Here is a 19,386-nt window from a genome sequence, read left to right as displayed (position 1 = left end):
ATAGAGATATACTGTCATGTACCATAGCGACCTTGTACAACTTTAAGATATCCGTTTCTGCTCACTGCACCATGATGTACCCCATGGCCTTAATGTTCTTGGCACCGTTGTCCCTATTGCTAGGAGCTTGGTTTCCACATGTGATAGAGTCATCCGGTTTTCCTCCAGTGCCAAATCCGATTCTAGAATGGCAGGAAACGCAGCTGTTTTCATTGTTTCCTACAATACCGATTCTTGCTTTGGAGCGCTTCTTCCAATCGCACCGCGCGTTAAACCCTTCCTTGTTACATTTGATCTGCAAGGAGGCATTAGAACCAATCAGCGACTTCCACGTGTCACGACCCAGTGAAGTATTACGGTATTGCCCATCAGCGATCAGTGAATACAGGGAACTGGCGGTCCTGTTGATTACAATAAACTTGATCTGCTGACCGATCTTCATACCGAGGCAGATCTTGGAGAAGGATGTGTTCCAGTAGGAGGGAAGTTTGGTCTCTTGTGTGTCAAACCCAGTCTTCCCTCCGTCAAGGTTAAAGGCTTCTTTGTTGTTCCAAAGACTGGAGTCGTAGTGAAACGTTCGCTATAAATGTAATTACAATAGAAAACAGGCGATAATGTCGGGTACGACAATTTCCCGAAAAGCACAATTGATACCTGTGCATTTAAGTATCATTAAACACTTACGTACTAGTCCCGACGGAAAAAGTTACTTTTGTGTTCCGAGGGACCCGTCTTAAAGTGATTTGTTACATAGTTGGAAATTTTGAAGCTGCAAATTCATTAAACCTTGTTGTAACGACGGTTGTCGGTCAACATTCGCGGGTAACAGTGCACTGTTACCCTCTGACGTCATAAATTTTGCCTGCTCAGAGATTTTGGCGGGAAACAATTTCATTGTTAGTTCTCATGTGACCTCGAAGTAACCAATGAGAGCGCGCGGTTGGGAAGAAATTTCTAGCTATGTAACAATAATATTGCAAATACTGAATGAGGCTGAGTATAGGATGTGAAGTAGAATTATGCAGATCGCGTAGGATGTTAACCCCTGAGGCTGAAGGCCTCTTTCTAACCTATTTCTCGGCACGGTTTCAGGACAAAAAGAGATGCTTTTTCTCTCAGATACTCCTCAAATAAAAAAAAGATAAAATCCATCGAGCAATATACATACATACGTACATAGATACATACAATTTATTAGGACTCCATTTGCTTGGCTATTATGCCCTAATTACAATAATAGAGATACAAATATGACTATAAAATAGGTTAACAAAGTATAGCCGCATAAAATAACAAAAAGTTTTAAAAATACAGGGGCACCCAACGAGGATATAGTTCAAAACCACTTAACATAGCATTGTTGAACGTATTTTAGTATTTAAACGGTAGATATAGACATATTTTTATCCCCTAAAAACTTTTCATCTGTTCGGATTTCCTAGCTGAAAGTCTAGTGATCCGAGAATTATAGGGATCAAAACTTACCTTTTCGAAAATTTCAGCCTGGAAAAGGCTCCCGAAAATTCTAGGTGGCCTTTTTTAGGGTAAACATCCGATTAAAATGGGTAATTATACCATTTTGTAGATCTTCGAAAATCTTAGGAGAGGCAGGCAAGCAAGAAATTTTACAACAAATGTTCCGAAAATTCTAGTTCTCAAATCGTCTTCCGAACAGATATTTTCCCGAAAATTGCCGTTGGGTGCCCCTGAAAATAGATAACGCAAAAAACTATCATAAGAAAATGTGAATGTTTATGAATAAAAACTGGGAAATATTAAGAATGTTTACAGAATCGAATTCGAGAGTCTAAAAATCCTAATCTTTATCCTAATCCATCGTATTCGATATGTTTTGCGCATTCTTGCATTTCTTCCGTTCAGTTACTTTGAAATTCAGCTATTTCGTCTTCGGATAGCAGTCAACCCCATTTTCTATTTTTAGTTCACCCAGGAATAAACAGCTAGGCTTCCACGCCCTCGAAACGACTGTAAGGATACCTTATTTCCGTTAATCTTCATGACCAGCGTCCATCCGCCATAACCGCATGTTTCATTTCCAGTCTCGGCCATGGTCATGTGACAGTAAACATCGATAACCTCATTCCCAATAACAAGCGGGTACGCATTGGACACGTTAGATCTAAATTGAAGAATTAGATAAAAAGACAGAGAAAATAACGGATAATAATGATTTCTCAAATCAAATCAAGTGCCTTAAGCAGCCGGAAAATAACTGTTATAATATACTAATCCACTTACATTTTCTTGTCGAAAATATCTTTGCAAGATAAAACTGTGATCCAATGAAAAAGAAAAAATATATAAGTACAGATACTTTAAAGCTAGTTCATAGTTCACCGTAGATTTTTCTTGAAGGAAAAATACATTGATTATTTCATTTCTACCTTAAATTTTGAAAAATGTTTTGCCAGGGGTGATGTGATTTAATTTCCAAGTTGGGGAAAGGAGCCGGAATACCGTACTTATTCGATTAACCGCCATGGGCGCTTAAAAAATTTTTGGACCTTGAGAGTGGGCGCTTATTCGAGGCTGGGCGCTTTTTAAATTTTCACCATTTTCAGCAAGTGAAGTATGTGTATTTTGCAACAAAACAATAAATGCTAATAACAAAACGCAAAGAAATAACAAAGTAAAGTTTCTGTAAAATACTCTGAAGAAAACTCCGTCCTCGGGGAAGTCTCTTATTAGAATTTATTCACTCAAGTGGCTGGGGTTACCCTGCGAGCAGAGGCCCTTCGATAAGATCGAAGGGCCTCTGCTCGCAGGGTAGGCTGGGGTGGGAGTGAGCGCTTATTTGAGTTTGATTGCGAGGAGGAGGGGTGGGCGCTTATTCGAGGTGGGCGCTAATTCGAGGTTGGGCGCTTATTCGAATAAATACGGTAGTATTAAATCAAACAACTAGAGCCATTGCCTTAACAAGCGTCAGAAATATAAAACTCAGATATTGAGTAATTTCGTCTTAATTTACTACTACTGCTTTCCTTCAATGGGTTTGATGCTTGCCTAAAAAAGGTAGACGGTGACAATAAGCACAAAGATTAATAGGGCAAGTGTTTTTTAGAGTCTTTTAGAGGCGACTGTTCACTTATGGTCTGTCTGTTTATGGCGCTGTAGACTCAGATCATACAAAACTTGCTAAATAGATTCTCTTTAAGGAAACACACACATCTAAGATAACGGACATTCGAGACCTTTTAGAAAAGGCAGACAGGAGTGAAGCGTTTCAAGGTACGTTCAGTGAATCCCGATTTCCCGCTTAGTAACAATCACTGAATAGATGATGATTCCGAAGAAGAAAGAAACAAAGTATGATCTTCGAAACAGAATTGGTCATCACCCGGAAATCAAGTCTGATAGATTTGAGAATGTATTTTTAAATGGGCTTATTTTTAGATATAATCTTTCTGAGTATTTTTATTGTAAGTTAGCTTACGTATATTTTTAGACTTCCATTTGTAAATGTAACTTAAGATATATGTTTTATCTTAGGAGGAATATAAAAGGTTAATTAATTGATTGATTGATTGATTGATAGCTATATATCAAGAGAACTGTACTTACAGCTTATTGAGAACTTATACCTTCCAACTTTATCGAAAACAAATACTGCAGAATGCTGAGTAATTCACAATTTGTTTTTCATTTACTCACGACAAAGTGGTTGATGAGTGGTGTCATGAGTTCAAGCTATATGTCCATGAAATACTCATTGGATTGTAGAACGTTCTTTCATTATTATCCTTAAATCCTGAATGCCTGTCAAAATTTGCTCCCAATATCACTATGAAAACCCTGCGAAACTCCGTCAAAATACGACGGAATGTAAGCCGCCGCGCCTAACTTTTATTTGTAAGCGGTATGGGCACCAAGAGGTAATTTAATTTTTGTAATTTTTGTATCAGCTCACGTTGTTCACAAATAAACCCATCTCCATAATATCCCGGATGACAAGTGCAGTTGTATCCGTCCACAGTATAACGGCAGTAAGCATTCACGCTACAGTTGTGTGTCCTCGAAGTGCACTCGGTAATTCCTGAAGCAAGAAAAAATATTTACAATCTTTGCATGAAAGAAACTTCAAGAAATAACTCAACACTTTGAGTCCAAATATTTTGATGAAGCGCAAATCTTTATAATGCTTAAGATATAGGGGATCTTACCTTATTGTGGGAAATTAACGCTTCAAGAAGTCAACGCGAGTTTCAAAAATTCGCGTTAATTTATGTTACGTTAATTTCCCGCACCTTCCATTTTTTGGTCCCAAATTCTCGATCTCGATAAACTTTTGTCATTCTTGTCACTTAAAAAAGAGGAGTATTCTATCAGAGAGGAGATCCGGCAGAAACAGTAAAACAGTGAAAAGTGACCAGTACCACGAACAAAGTTTCTATTTCGGATCGTGTACAATACGTGTAACCGGAAGTTCCTGTGAAATTTACGCGCGCAATTTCTTTCATTTTGAATGGCTACCCTCTCTTTCACGTTAAGTTTCTTTATTCGAAAGTCGTTTTCATGAAATTCGCATTAATTTAAGTCGCCCTAATTTCCAATTTTCTTAATTTCATGGAGCGACAATTTTTTATAATAAGGTATATGGGCGGAGAGATGGATATTGTAATTTTCACCCGTGGAGATATCATAAGTTCTCCCTCGAAAGCTTAACCAGGTAGTTTATTTGTGTTTATCAGGAGCCCATGAGCACCTGACCGTTAGTAAAAATTAACGAGTGAAATGATCTTGATATTAATGGACCTTTACATTGTTTTGAACTCGTTATTCTTTCCAATCAATGTAAGAGTCCCGTTGCCACATGACCTGCTGGCTCTTAAAATCAACGGAAAGGTTTATTCAAATTGGATAATGCCCTCACTCCCCGGCTTTCTCTTTTCTGCCCGCTCGATTACTACCCATTTTTTAATAACTCCGGTTTTTACTCAAAGGTGCACCAGGGTGCTTATTTAATTTATCAATTGGTTTAGATGTCGCATTTCGCAATGAAAAACACACAGCATGAGATCTAAAAAATCTACGTCACGGGTCACTCGGCCACTAGCACCTTGAGATTCGAAAGAGTTTCGTCTTTTTTCATATATTGGCCAGCGAACTGCCCAACCTCTTTTGTGCTTCAGAATTCTTTGTTGTAAACCTTAAGTGACCTGTGACTGGCCGATTAATGTTTGGGTGGCTCAGGTTAAGTTTCGTTGCACTTTTTCAAGGGCTTATGAAATAATGTATTTTTGTTTAATTTGGCCAGGGAACAAAAAGGCTTGTTCGACGGACACACTCTTTCGAGAATTACCAGTCTCGCAGTGATTTCCTTTGAAACCAGCAGTACACAAACAACGATATCCTTTGTCTGTAAAACCAGTTTGACAGGTTGCTTTGTTCTTGCAAGGTTTCCTCGCACATGCGTTCTATGGAAGAAAGGGACGATATCGATAAGATTGGAGTTGTACGGTCGTCACTTGTTTCCATCCGCCAAACTGACATTTTCCTCTCAGTGGCTCTCACAAAACATTTCACTTTTCTTACATGAACACTACACAACCCAGGATTTGCTGACAACGAATGGTTTGATTTGAATATACATAGCAACAACCCTAACCCTAACCCTAACCTAACCCTAACCCTAAACCTAACCCTTACTTTGTGTACGAATCATTAATCTGTCAACGTCAGTTTGGCGCATGGAAATAAGTACTGACCGAGTTGTACGTCCCTTTATTTAGGTCCTAAATAAATGCTTTTAATGTCTGATTAGATAATTTATTACAAGACGCTGAGTTGGATGTGCAGAATTATGCAGATCGGCGGGACGACGTTTTCCACCGAGGCTGAAGGCCGAGGAGTATCGAATAACATCCTCTGAAATCAGTCAGAATAATCCTTCGCACCATGCGAAAGCCGAATTCAATAGCGTTTTATAGTTAGTCATTCAGAATATTTCTAAGTTCTTTACAAGCTTACCGCCTCGTAGACTTTCAGTCTTTAAAACGTATTAGCTTTTTCTCGGCACGGTTTCTGATATTAACAAATGTTTTTCCTTACAGATACCTCTCAAAAAGTAGGTAACATCTATCTGATATGCTTAACGTATTCTTGTATTATTTCCGTTAAGTTTTAGTTTGAAGTTCAGCTATTTCTTCTTAATTTCAGATAGTTAGTAGCAGAATGAGACCAGTCAGTTCAGGTGCAAATGGCAGTTTTACGAGAACGAAGTTGTCACTGAATTCTCACTTTTTTAATTATCCTTTTGCGTCTTCCTTTTTTTCGTTCGTTCGTTCGTTCATTCATTTTTTTTATCTTTTTTCTTCCTCTCTTTTTTCACCTTTTTTTCACCCCTTTAATGACAGCCCCAAGTAGCACATGTGTGCGAAAAAAAAAAATATATAAAAAAAAATACAGCATTAAGATATTGGTGATCCGGCCTGAACACCTTAACTGATACCAAAATCTGCAAATTACAACCCGAACAGAGGATACGGGCATTGTCCCAGCCTCTTCCATAAGAGGGTCAGCCCGGGATTTTGTCAACTGTGATCTTTCACTTATATTAGTTATCTCAAAACGCGAACCTTAGCTCCATGGTAACGATAGTCCAAGTTGCTCTCAAGCTTGTCTTTCTGTCCTTCGAAAGTAGAATTGTTCAGTTCGCATTTGCTCGTTGATTTTTTAAAGTTCAAACTGACGCAGTTTGAGTCCAAGAAACATAACATCTCACAAATTTCAGCATCTATGACATCAACGCTACGAAACACGTGATGTCTTAGACGTTTCCCTTGCAAGATATGGTCACTTCTGAATTGCAGCGAGCGACATGTGTCTAAGAGAAGAGAAGAACTCAATAGCAGTAAACAACAAAATAAATTTATCATTTAGTTTCTTTGGGATAAGGTCACGTGGTCATCAATCCCGGAACCCAGGCAGTGGGTCCAGGTGTCTGGATCCGCCAATGCCTGCGATGATGATCGCGCAAAAATTAAGTAAGACAAAAAAATAAAGATGTTTTTATTTGAAAGGTTTTGGTCCCAACAAAGGGTTTGTTTCAAACAGACAAAGCGTGAAAAACCGAAGGTATTTGACAGCTTAAAGAATGTTGGGTTAACCGCAAAACACAGCGGGATCCCGTAGCTAACACCCCCTTAATTTAGGATGCACTCTGATTGAAGCCGGCTAGCAGTGGAAATACGAAACATTTTTCCTGATCGTTACGCGGGCTTGATCTTTCTTAGAGATTCACCCTCTGACTAGCTCGGGGTATGAAATAATCACCGTTTCATCTCGTCTTTATGCTTCGACATCATCATCAAACTGAAACAAAAAAACTACGCGAAAAGTATACGTGTTGAAGCAAATTTTTCTAAGACAAACCAAAGGAGGAGAATGCCGTTTTTTATCACTTTCAAAATCAGATACTTTTGTTTGACGGAGCGCGTTAATCTTAGTCTTATGCTATGTCTCTGATTAAGTTTAAAAACGGTTACGGGTTTTTAAAGATTAAAACACAACGTAAAGGAAAACTAACCTTGCACTTGTGCATGAACTGACACTGAAAGCAACACAAAGAAAAGCCAGAACTCGCAAAGTGAAAACATAGAGAATTAAGAAATTCTTTACGAGATATGTCGAGAAAGATTATGGTCAGTAACTTATATAGCGACAGCTGAAAAAAGAAAAACCTGAAAAGGTTCCCATTTAAAAGAAATTAATATTTTATTAAGGTTTATTTTTTAGTCAATGTTAACTTTTCACAATAAATTCCCAGATAACCAATGTTAACTCAACCATTCGTTTTTAATAAGGCTTTTGATCACCGTAGGCTTGTGAGAGAATAAAGAACAAATGGGTGAAAGCTAGGGAAAAAGGTGAAGACAAAAAAAGAACTGCAACTCCATCCCCAATTCTTAGCCACATGTAGTCTGAACCACCTAAGTGAACAGAGTAATGTTCTAGACAATGCGTGGACCGTCTGCATCGCAGGCTACCGACTTCCTTTTTTGAAGATTAATTAAACACACTCGGCGAAAAATAATTTAGTTAGCGACGGTCAAAAAATTATTTTGTCTGGGTAATAAAAAATAAGGTAACAAGGATTTTATGCTTGTGTTAAATAAACTCGAGTTGTTTTGGCAAACTAATTAAAATAAAAGGACTTATATGATTTTATGTTTGCGAACGACAACTTTAGAATTAATTAATTTGACTAGGGTGGAATGTCGCCGACTAGATTAGTAATATGAGTAAAGTGGCGCGAAAAAAAAAATCTTGTTTCATTTGGGTCTCTCATGAGTTTATTTCCATCAGTATTGTATTGTGAGCTCCTAAACAACACACTAACTAAACGTAAACCTGTTAAAAAAAGAAAGCATAATTAATATATAGCGACTGACACATTTTCAATTGTTTGAAATTAGACTCAGGAACCACGATTTGCGCAATTGCCGTCATTCTGCAGCCGTACCCAACAGCACCAAGGCAACACAAAAAACAGACAATCCACCGTTTTGGGGACAAAGCAACTACTGAAAGTGAAGAATGATCATCGCAGTAAATTTTCCAATTTAAGCAATTGGAAAGAAGAAGCCTGAAAAAAATCAGTGCTTCAACGGGATTCGAACCCGTGACCTCCGCGTTACTGGTGCGTTGCTCTACCAACTGAGCTATGAAGCCACACATTGGGAGCGAGGTCAATTTATTGAGTTCATATCTCCCGTGAGGAGTGAAATGATGTGAAGTATATATGAAATAATTCATTTATGAATTATTTCATATATACTTCACATCAAAGCAACTACTAGTGCCAGTCCCTCCCGAGTACAGAATTTCAAGATGGCATCGCTTTCATTTGTATCCTATGGTTCACCACTTTTTGCTATTTTAAAATGTAACAGTTGTAGTGTTTCGAGCTGTTTGGTACTTCCTCTACCTGCTGACCATAAGGCTTGACAGCGAAATAGCGAAGAAAATTCTTGAGGACTTAAAACAAACACGAAGAGTAGTGGCCTATTTGCAAGAAAAAGTTTGGCAACAATGACAAATGAATTTTCTTATTTCTTCAGTCCTGTTCCAACAAGCCAAAATAATTATCAGTGTTTTGGTAACACGGATGATAGTAGACCGCAATTTGGCTGACAGAGTTTTATCATACTTTTATAGTTGTGAGCTATAAATCAATTCATTCAAAAACGACCGTTTTTGGCTTGCCTTTGCAGACACTGAGTTTAGTTAAAGTAAAAATAAGACAGTTTAAGTGGTGCCTGTTGCAAAGTTTATGGTTTTATAAAGTAGCCCTGTGCTGTGTTGTGTCTCATACAAAAAATGAACTTCGCTCGTTTAATTGTGAGCGTCAAAAAGTGGTCAAAATTTGCTTTAAAAAAGATGGCGCTCAATGCTCGTATCTCTAATACAAGAGCAGTGTCACACCTATGTTTATTATATTTGACCATTACTCCATTATATTTGACCATTAACCTGTCTATGATATTACTATAATATGAACTCATTGCGTTTAACATTTTGCCCGGTTTTCACTGACAACCTCTCTTAAAAGTTATTTTAACAATGCAAACAAGTGCTTCAGATCGGAACCCACTATAAACCGTGAGAGTGAGGTTCGTGATATATCATTCACTAGCAACCACGGTGGTACTAATAGTCCCACTTACTAAAATTCGCACCATCGCCCGATGTAGACCTACAGCATGCGATCGAATCATCGCGATGAACAAAGTGATTATCGCGAGACAAACGATGAGCTATTTCTTTACTTCATTCTACTCTATTCTACTTTTTATTCAAACAAACAATAAACGATGAAATCAAGAAAATCAGAAGTTAGAGAAAAGCGACCTGTTCAACTTTCTAGGTGTGTGAAGAACGTTGCCTTAAGGCGTAGATAAATGATGCAACATCGATATCTGGAACACCGGACACAATGGCCATCACTCTCTATTTATTCCGCGTGCTTTATTCATATAAGACATGAAGCAAATAAATCCAACTTAATATTTCGTTTAATAGATCTGTCGTGAGTAACTGATTAAAATATTTCAACGAAATTTACACGGTTACTTTCTTGCCTAGGCAAAATATAGCCTTAGCTTAATTTTCAGTTTCTTTTACTGCACAAATATATACCCAAAGGCCTTTATGTTTTGGCTGGAAGCGTGGTTTCCACATGTGTTGGAGTCGTCATTTTTTCCGCCAGTACCAAACCCAACCCTGGAGTTACATGAAGTACAGTCGTTTTCATTGTTACCAAGAATACCGATTCTTGCTTTGGAGCGGTCTGCGTAGGTGCACTCGGTGTTGAACCCTTCCTTGTTACAGTTTTCATTGAAGGAGGCACCAGAGGCAATAAGTGAAAACCACGTGTTACGACCCAGTGAAGTAGGACGGTATTGCCCATCGGCGATAAGTGAATGCAAGGAACTGGCGCTCTCGGTGATTTGAATAAAATTGACCTGGTTGTTGATCTTCATACCGAGGCAAATTTTGGAGAAGGATGTGTTCCAGTAGGAGGAAAGTTTTGTCTCCTGAGAGTCAAACCCAGTCCTCCCTCCATTAACGTTAAAGGTGTCTTTGTCTTGCCAAAGCGTAGAAGTGTAGTGGAACGTTCGCTGTAGGAGGAATGTTAGTTAGACCCGTCTCAAACGTCGAACTTAATTACATACATTTATACTCGAATTTTAGAGTAGCTAACAAGCTAATATCTTCGAGCTGATACTACATGGCCCCAATCTAATGCAAATAAGCGAGAACAATAGATTTTGCTCAGTCTTTTCTCCATAAGCATCATTTGGCACATCTGAAGTCTAATGTTATAAAAGGGCCTTGTTGACTTAAGCAAAGAGAATCGACGCCATATTATTTTTTGATATCAAATCTTCAAAATATAGCTGCTCAAAAGGAGTCGAAATCTGAGTAGTCAATCGTAACCTTTAACCGTATCTCTCAAAATGGTCTTGAGGAATTCCTACTCCTCAATCCCAGCTTACCGTCCTTTGAGTAGTCATTCACAAGAATGGCGGAAAGTTAACAAAATTGAGGGCTGAAATACGAAAAGCTCCGTGCAGGAATTTCACTATTTCTTGAAATTAAAATGAACAAAATATCCTAAAAGGACCGACTAAGGATGTAAAACATAAAAAAAAATTAACAATGCTATTATTTCATCGCATTTCATTGCCATGGGCCTGACGGTATTTATTAAATAAACTCTTTGCCTCAAGAAAAAGGACTCTCAAATTATCGAATATTCTAGATAATTATATTAATTTAATGTTTAAGAAGCTATAGGCGCTGTCAGCCGCTTGGAGTAATATTTCCAGTGTAAAAATTTCAGTTTATACTGTTTCATCAAGTAAGGCTAATATATCGCGAAGAAACTAAAAGTGAGTTTACCTGGTTACCATCCATTTTGATAACCAGCGTCCATCCACCATTACCGCATGCGCCATTACCAGTCGTACCCATTGTCATATGACAGTAGACGTTGATCACCTCGTCCTCCACAACCAGTGGGTATGCTTTGTCCTCACTGGAACTTGAAAGTAGAAATTACAAGACCTTTGTCTAAAAGTTTGGGTTCTTTGAGGCGATACTTCCTGGTCCATTACAAAGATCAGCGGAAGATTTTGGGAAATGGCAGTAGACATTAGAGAAATGACACGATATAATTTAACATTATAAATCTTAACTTTTGAATTCCTGGATGTGTCGTTACCTTTGTAAATATATAAACTTATTTAATTCCCTGATAAATGCCTTTCCAGTTCTCGTGGAGGAGTCAGACACTTAAGAAAGACTAGAGAAATTGCATGGGCACCGTGGCGTTTTGTACCACGTGACGTGACTAACCAGCTAAGTCCAAAGGGACCATTCTGAATCTTAAGGTGTGAAGTCAAAATTGGCCGTCCGGACTGGTAATTTTGAAAATAAGCTATTAGCATTTTCTCGAAATTTTCCGTGAGGAGCATATTATTATTATTATTATTATTATTATTATTATTATTTTACAACTGGATTGGTCTCGCCGGCCAGCTCTAACAAATGGAAAGAACCCTTAATCAACTAGCATCCCACGCACCGTATGTTTTAATTTGTCTTAAGCTCTTTTTAGTTGTGGTTTGGCGTTCTCCTTTGACGTATCTATCAAACTCTGACAGCTTCAATATTTTAAGGCAAAAACTACGAGTAAATTGTTTTGGCAACTCACATGTTTTTGTCAAAAATGTCCTTACACGTCGAAACTACACCAGAAAAAAATTAAAGAAAAACTCATTAAAATAAGTGGTATTAAAGTTGGTTATTATTTACAAAAGTTTAATTACTACAATATGGGAAGTAAGGTGACGGCTTTAAAAAGACATTTAGATCATTCATTTTCTTATTGCTCTAAATTTTTACGAGAAATTATTATTCACATTTTAATGGAAAGGATCATCAGCACTTATAAGTAGAGTTAGAAAAGCTTGTCTTGAGCTATTTGGAATATCAGTACAGACAATTAAAATAAGGCAATTTGCAGGAGCAACAATTATAAACTTACGTAACATTAACATCAGTGATTTGTTGTCCGTCCAGAAAGTAAGTCCAAAGAAAAGATTTTACGGTTTATTTAAGGGTAAAAATGGATCAATATCTCCCTTCAACTCATAAAATGCTTTAGACTCACTCGGTTCACAGTTTTCTACATCTCCATAGTATCCCGGATTACAAGTACAGTTGTAAGATCCTTCGTTATTTGTGCAGAACGTATTGGCAGGGCACTTGCTTGTTCCAGTGGCGCACTCGTCTACATCTGGAAAATTATAAAAAATAAAAAGTACTACACGTAGTTAAAATAAAATACAGACAGGAGTAATAAACAGTTTAGCAAATTACTAGTTTAAGAAAACAATCGACATTTCGCGACGCCACCACTTTAAATTTTCCCCCGGAAATGACGTCTGAGCAGCGAGGGCAGAAATTCAATACTGATGACGTGTCACTAACCAGATCTGGGTAGTGCTTCTGATTGGACCTAGTTGAAAATCTATTCAACCAATTAGAAGTACTACCCAGATCTGGCAGAGAGAGCATATATGTTATAGCCTGCAAGTAAGCGCTCGGGGGAACCCTTGGGTCGGTACGAGCGCCACAATCTTTTGATTCAAATGCGGCGTTTATTCGAGGACGATAATGCATACTTCTGAAAATTAAGCGCTGCCATACTTTTGCGTCTACTCTTGCAAATTTTGACGATGCTATTAAAATTATGAATTCGACATAATTGTATAATTGGTTGAATACAGATTGTACATTGTTACTCAAGAATAGAAACTCACCAATCTCGCAGTACTCTCCTTTGAAACCAGCAGTACACAAACAGCGGTATCCTTTGGCTGTAAAACCGGTTTGACAGGTTGCTTGGTTTTTACAAAGATTACTCACACATGCGTTCTAGGGCAGAAAAAATGAGGCGATCAGAACTAAATACTTTCTTTTGAAAAAAATAGCTGCGTTCTTCATTCCTAGCGGTTTTATTGATAATCATAGATCCCTTACATGTACTTTAACAACTATTAATAGCTGAACAAACTGATTTCCAGGTTTGGAGTTTTGAAACTTTTCTCATAGTTTAAACATTAAGGTTGAGTTCGATTGGGAAATCCGGATTTCCGATTTCGCAATCGAACGCGAAATCCGTAAACGGATTTCACCACCGAGAAATCCGTCCCTAGGGTGGATGTCAATTTTAAGAAATTCAAATCCGGATTTCCTGGATGTCCTTTTTACCGTTCGAATGGGAAATCCGAAAAAGGATTTGCAAAACTGCTCTCGTGAACAACGGTTTTCTTTTTGCTAATTATGCGTGCACGTGTAGGACCGCTGTTCTTAAGGACAGTTTTTCAAATCCTTGTTCGGATTTCCCAATCAAACGGTAATAATGAAAATACAAAAACAGATATCTCAACATTGAAATCCATTTTCGGATTTCACGTTCGATTGTAAATCCGAAATCCGGATTTTAAAATCTAAATTCAGATTTCCCAATCGAACGAACCCTAAATAAGTCTAATTAAGAAGTGTAAAATGGTATTTGGTACAAAGCATTAAAAGCTGCTGTGGGGTCGGTTATAACGAAGTCCAACTTAGACCGCGGATTAGGAAATTTAGGACCTCCAGATCTCTTTTTTTGTGGGCTATTTTGAGAGGATGACTGCTTTGTGCTTTCACGAAACTTTTCACGATAAATGGTGTTTACATAAAAGCGTTCGGCAAACTGGAAGTGGCTTAGAACAGTAGAACACTGGCGAAACTCCGTTCAAATAACTAGCCCATAATGTTCACTGTTCCAAATTTTAGCCCCGAAGCTAGCTAAAGAAGTTTTTGTGAGGATTTAGTTGAGAGTGTTTCCTATGAAAATTACTAGCTGAAGAGAATCGGGTGTTGTATTTGGGAACTTTTCGTGGGAGGATGAACATGTCATTGATGCTAGGCGGTGCAGAATCACTAGAGACATCATACATGAGACAAAGAAGAGCTTGAAGTGTAAAATACTTTAGATATTAGCAACATATAAGACGGAGGCCCTCGTATAATGTATAGATTTAGCCAGGGCTAAAAGCGGAGCCTCCTTAAGCAATTAACTTTAAACTAGTAAACTCTAAGGCACTAAAATGAAATCTTCAAATCCTTGCTTAACTTTAGGGGCCTTCAACATCAGTTTACCTTATGAGGGAGGGGTTGGGTGATAAAGAAAAATAGGGACCTTAAGCAACGAACGGCAACGACAGCGAGAACGGCAAAAAATCAATAGGTTTGATTAGCAAAGCAACAACTTTGCACGAGCATCACCCTTTTTTGTGCACTGCACGACTACGACGCGAAGGTGCCTTAAAATTTCACGTTTTGTGAAGGACGCTGACACAAGACAACAACTTTTCCTTTTCTTTTCTTGAATTCTTACTTCAATAAAGTCTTACAGAATTCACCAGAAAATCCAAGCTTTCTATTATCCTGCAAACACGTAGACCTGAAATAAAAAAAAAACTCCCCCAGCAAGCTTAAAGTCGAGTGTTTACAAGAAAGAATCACTATGCATTTTTTTTCTAAAGTTCGATCACAATAGTAGAAAAAATCTTCCAAACTACAGCTTTTCATTTCTAAAGCCTTTTGGAAGCAATAGGCAGTTACAAAAAAAACTCTCTAGGGGAGGAGGAGAGGAAATAGTGTCTACTTAGTCTGTCTCTGTCAGTCTGTAAGGACGTACGGGCGTCGGAGGGTAAACGCTGACGGCATAACCAAATTTTCTCGCATAGATACGTTTCCAGTTTTTATAGCAATGGAGGCTCCGCTATCAACAAATTATTTTTTATTACCAATATTCTTTTGATTCATACGTGTTTAGAAACAGGGATATAGTGTAATTCCTACAATGGCCGCCATGGCCGCGGTGCGAAAATTGGTCCTCAATTTCCCTGCCTTACTTAACTTGGTCTATTTTGATTGTAATTCATAAAGTCTTTCACTTACGATAGCTCCTCGGTAAATGTAATCATAATTTGTCTCCAGCTTATCCTGTTGTTCTTCAAAGGTAGAGTTATTCAGCTCACATTTGCTCATAGACTTCTGAAAGTTAAAACTAACGCAGTTTGGTTCCCAGAAGCAGCGTATGTCACAGATATCCTTGTCAACAGCGACAACCCTGCGAATTACATGATTTTTTAGCCGTTTTCCTTCCAAAGTTTGGTCTGCTTTCCATTCCATCTGACGACATGAGTCTGAGAAAGAGAAGGTCCGTCAGTACTGGAAAAAGTTGGTGATGCAAACGTGTGGAACCCAAATAATCCCATGAACTCTAACTAAGTAAAATATCGTAATACAATATATGCTGGCCTGATAGATGCCATATACTTGAGAAATTTGTAAATCTCGGTGTGCTCTTTTTGACTATGTGGGTCTCGTGTTGTTTATCCCATAATACACCGACTTGTACCCATCCCTCCTCGGTTTTCAGTCAGGCAATGGGGAAATTTCAGTCGCAATTGCTCTCATGCCTGGCTGTTACAGAATAGATTTACAGGATAATCACACTGAGGAACTGCATTGAAATAAACTCGATCAGATTCTTCGCAGTTCAAACTCAGTAGCAGTCTTCTGAGTTATTCTGAAGAAGTCATTCTGTTAAAATTTGTGCACAGCGCCACACATCATTACCAGTATATTCAATGCCGAAGCATTTTGCCTCTTTTTTCTCCGTCTTCAATTTGTCCCCTTTCCTCTTCAAGTGAACTTCAGGTCAAAATGAACTAACAATTTAAAGTAACTGCTGATCAATAATACATGCGCAATCCTACAATGACTTCAGCATGCAGCCCGGTGACCTGCTTATAACAACTTCTGTTTGCATACTCCCATGCAAACTCCCGTCGGCCAATCGTAGCGCGCGTCGCTAATTAAAGAAACAAACAGATTTTGCCGAAAAAAATTATCTTAGTGCCGAGAAATACTACTGCTAATAAAATACGAAATGACGTCATTACGTTGCTGCGACAACTACGATGTCACTATGTATAACACTAATCATTTTTATCTTGCCCTGCCTTTTTTCCCGGATATGTTTGTAAATGGCGTGGTAGTTGATGCTCATTGGAAAGTATGTGGCTCCTGTAATGATGTGTGTTTTCGATAAAGTGCAGTCACCAATAGGCAAATCTTTGTTTACGTTTTGTTTTCCTCATTAGTGTATGCCTTTCATTCTCTGCCAATGAAGCTATTTAAAAATACTCTCTGATTATCTATAAGTAAAGAGAAAAAATTTAGTTATATGTAAAAATTTGAACCTGATAAACCATGCAAATAGTTTCTGAAAAATTATCCTATTTTTTTGCAAAGAATATGTATTGGTTCATTATCGTTTTTGTCACCCAGCAATTTCACAGTTCGCAGTTTTCAGCCAATTGCTGCTATATCCTTTGTTATTTTATGCTTACAAAAAGCTGAAAACTCCACAAATTGATCAAATTAACTACCTCTTTCAACTTTGACGTCTCCTATGGGTTAAATCGTATGCTAATGAGCAAAAAGGTAAACATTGACGTCAGAAAAGATTCGCCTTAAAAAATATTCATGCGTAAAAAATGAACTAATAAATAAATAAATAATTTTGAGATAAACGTAGATATCAATTCAATGCAGTATTATACATTAGACTTTTTTTCTGAGATAAAATCTTTGGTAGAAAATGACCTTGTTTCTATTTCGTGGAGATAATACAAATGCAAATTAAAGCTACACATTTACTGAGTTCAGAGCTCTCGCCTTCCCAGGTGCTACATGTATATTTAAAATCGCCAATTCACCCTGCGGGTATCAAGTCATGTTTTGAAAGTGGACTTAACAGATCAGTAAAAATTTCTTACATGCAACCGGTAAACGCCATAAGAAAAAAAAAACCATTGGTCCCCCTTTTTTGTTACTAATAAATAATAATGCATATGTAAAAAATCTGTCACTCTGAGGAAAAGTGTTTGGTAAGAAAATTAACAAGTTTCTTTCCTTGAAAATAAAGGCAAAACTAGTATTTCGCCCATTTACTAAGTTAAAGAAAGTTTTCGTCTATTTCAAAAATAACAGCTTTCGATCAAGGTGAAGCCTCAAGAAAACATTAGGTTAATAATGTGATGAGTTTATATGGCAGCCGAAATTATTAGGGGTCGCTGTTTGACTCCGAAACCCTTTAGAGTGCTGTCGAGTTTTTGCAAGACAGCGCAGCATCAGTGGCACACAGCGCCATTTTTTCTGTAAAATAACTGTTCGAAGGAACAAATATTGCCTAGAAAATTCTAAACCTTGAAAAAAAGCTAAAACTTTCTGGATAACCGTTCCCTTCGTCTAAAATATTCGGAAGTTGTGTTTAATTCACATTTTAATACCATGAAACTACCGTCCACGATAATACGATTATTGTTAAAAAAAAGGTCTCCTAAAACTTTCGGTATAAAGACAAAACGTCCCCTCAAATTTTCTAATGAAAGCAAGGCTACTTCATGTCCTCGAACTTTCAACCGGACCTATAAGGGTAATTAACACTGTCAGATGAGACGAAAAAAACACCTAAAACTTTCGTGACGTCCAAAGTCCCTCCGAACAGATAAATACTTTTTAGGGCAACTCCAAATTAACAAAAAGGCTTCTAAAGCATAGAGAAAACCATCTGAGACACTTTGGCGTATTTGGAAACATTTGGTCGTTGCCGGGTACCCCTCGCAGCATGTCAGACGTGCTGTAGCGCATTCACTTCGATGACCGTCAGACCGTCAGTTTTCTTATGGCCGAGTTGTTTTCTCCGGGTTGGTTACATGGAGTCAATTACAAAGTTCTTAGAGCTACAAGCAGAAAACGATGTGAAAGACTTACGTTTTAAATTCACCTATTCTTCACTGGTTTTAATCTATTGATCCAGATGCAAAAAATGTGTCGTCGTTGTAAATTCAACCAGCGGCTATAAGTTCATGTTATGATCCTGATAATAAGGCCTTTTAGACAAGCTTACTCGACATCAGCTCAAAACGCTAGCCATCTTTTTGGTTGTTGCCACTTTGTTACTGCGGTTATAACACACTTATTGGATATTAAACTTACCTTCATTTGAGTCGTCCCCATGAATCTGCGAGAGCAATCGCATCAAAATCCACAACATTATAAAATCCATAAAGGGGTTTCTTTCAGGATGTCTTTCTGATACTTTTCAATCGTCTTTTAAGGACTTTTTCGATGTTTCATTGGTTGTCGAGATACATCTCGTTAATATGCAGAAGGACAAACAAAATTTTGCTTCTGAGTACTTATGTCGTCATGCTGTCGAGGTCGTGCAATAACTACAACACAACTCTCTTCACTCAATTTATGATTATACCTATTTCACACCGTGATACTAATTAATCTGACTCACTTATTCCGAGGTGTTTTTGATCGAGAGCCAATCCCTCTCCAACAGTGTGCTTAGTATTTACTTTTTCATGCCAAACAAGACGTCAGTTAAACTGGCTACTTATAAATGTTTTGGTAAAAATGCCTTGGGGCTGTTTTAAATGATTAACCACAGAACTTTCTCAATATGTGCAGAAAAAAAACCTACGTAGAATTTGTGTTTGGCTTTTGCGATGGTTACTGAACTTAATGTAAATATATGACTTCTCATATGAAATGACTCATATTTTGAACCGCGGATAAAATATGAAGGTGGAAATGATCCTGCAGTTGAATAAACAGCTTTAAGCGGTTGAAAAAGGGCCTGGAAAAATTCAGGCTTGACAGGGAATCAAACCCTGGCCCTTTTGCGATGACCGGACGCAACGCTCTATCTATTAAGCTAAT

General features: G+C 37.8%; 1 protein-coding gene and 1 non-coding gene across 2 annotated transcripts; both read right to left on the bottom strand.

The window, feature by feature from the left end:
* Window positions 1-61: 61 nt before the first annotated feature.
* LOC140944735 (uncharacterized) lies at window positions 62-18,768 on the bottom strand. Its single transcript, XM_073393852.1, has 15 exons — window positions 18,652-18,768; window positions 15,541-15,788; window positions 13,350-13,464; window positions 12,698-12,823; window positions 12,239-12,272; window positions 11,425-11,566; window positions 10,159-10,640; window positions 8,360-8,370; window positions 7,547-7,570; window positions 6,597-6,844; window positions 5,321-5,435; window positions 3,929-4,054; window positions 2,260-2,293; window positions 1,999-2,140; window positions 62-580 (listed from the first exon to the last, which is right to left on the bottom strand). Exons 1-15 carry the CDS (start codon window positions 18,719-18,721, stop codon window positions 62-64), a joined length of 2,436 nt encoding a protein of 811 aa, XP_073249953.1. The 5' UTR covers window positions 18,722-18,768.
* On the bottom strand, window positions 8,618-8,691 carry Trnat-agu (transfer RNA threonine (anticodon AGU)). The gene has a single exon. It is a non-coding gene; the product is annotated as a tRNA-Thr (tRNA).
* Window positions 18,769-19,386: the final 618 nt, after the last annotated feature.

Source organism: Porites lutea, chromosome 7, assembly GCF_958299795.1.
Source record: "Porites lutea chromosome 7, jaPorLute2.1, whole genome shotgun sequence".
Lineage (NCBI taxonomy): Eukaryota > Metazoa > Cnidaria > Anthozoa > Scleractinia > Poritidae > Porites > Porites lutea.
Note: the sequence above shows the minus strand (reverse complement) of the source record. Positions and strands in the feature narration are given on the sequence as shown.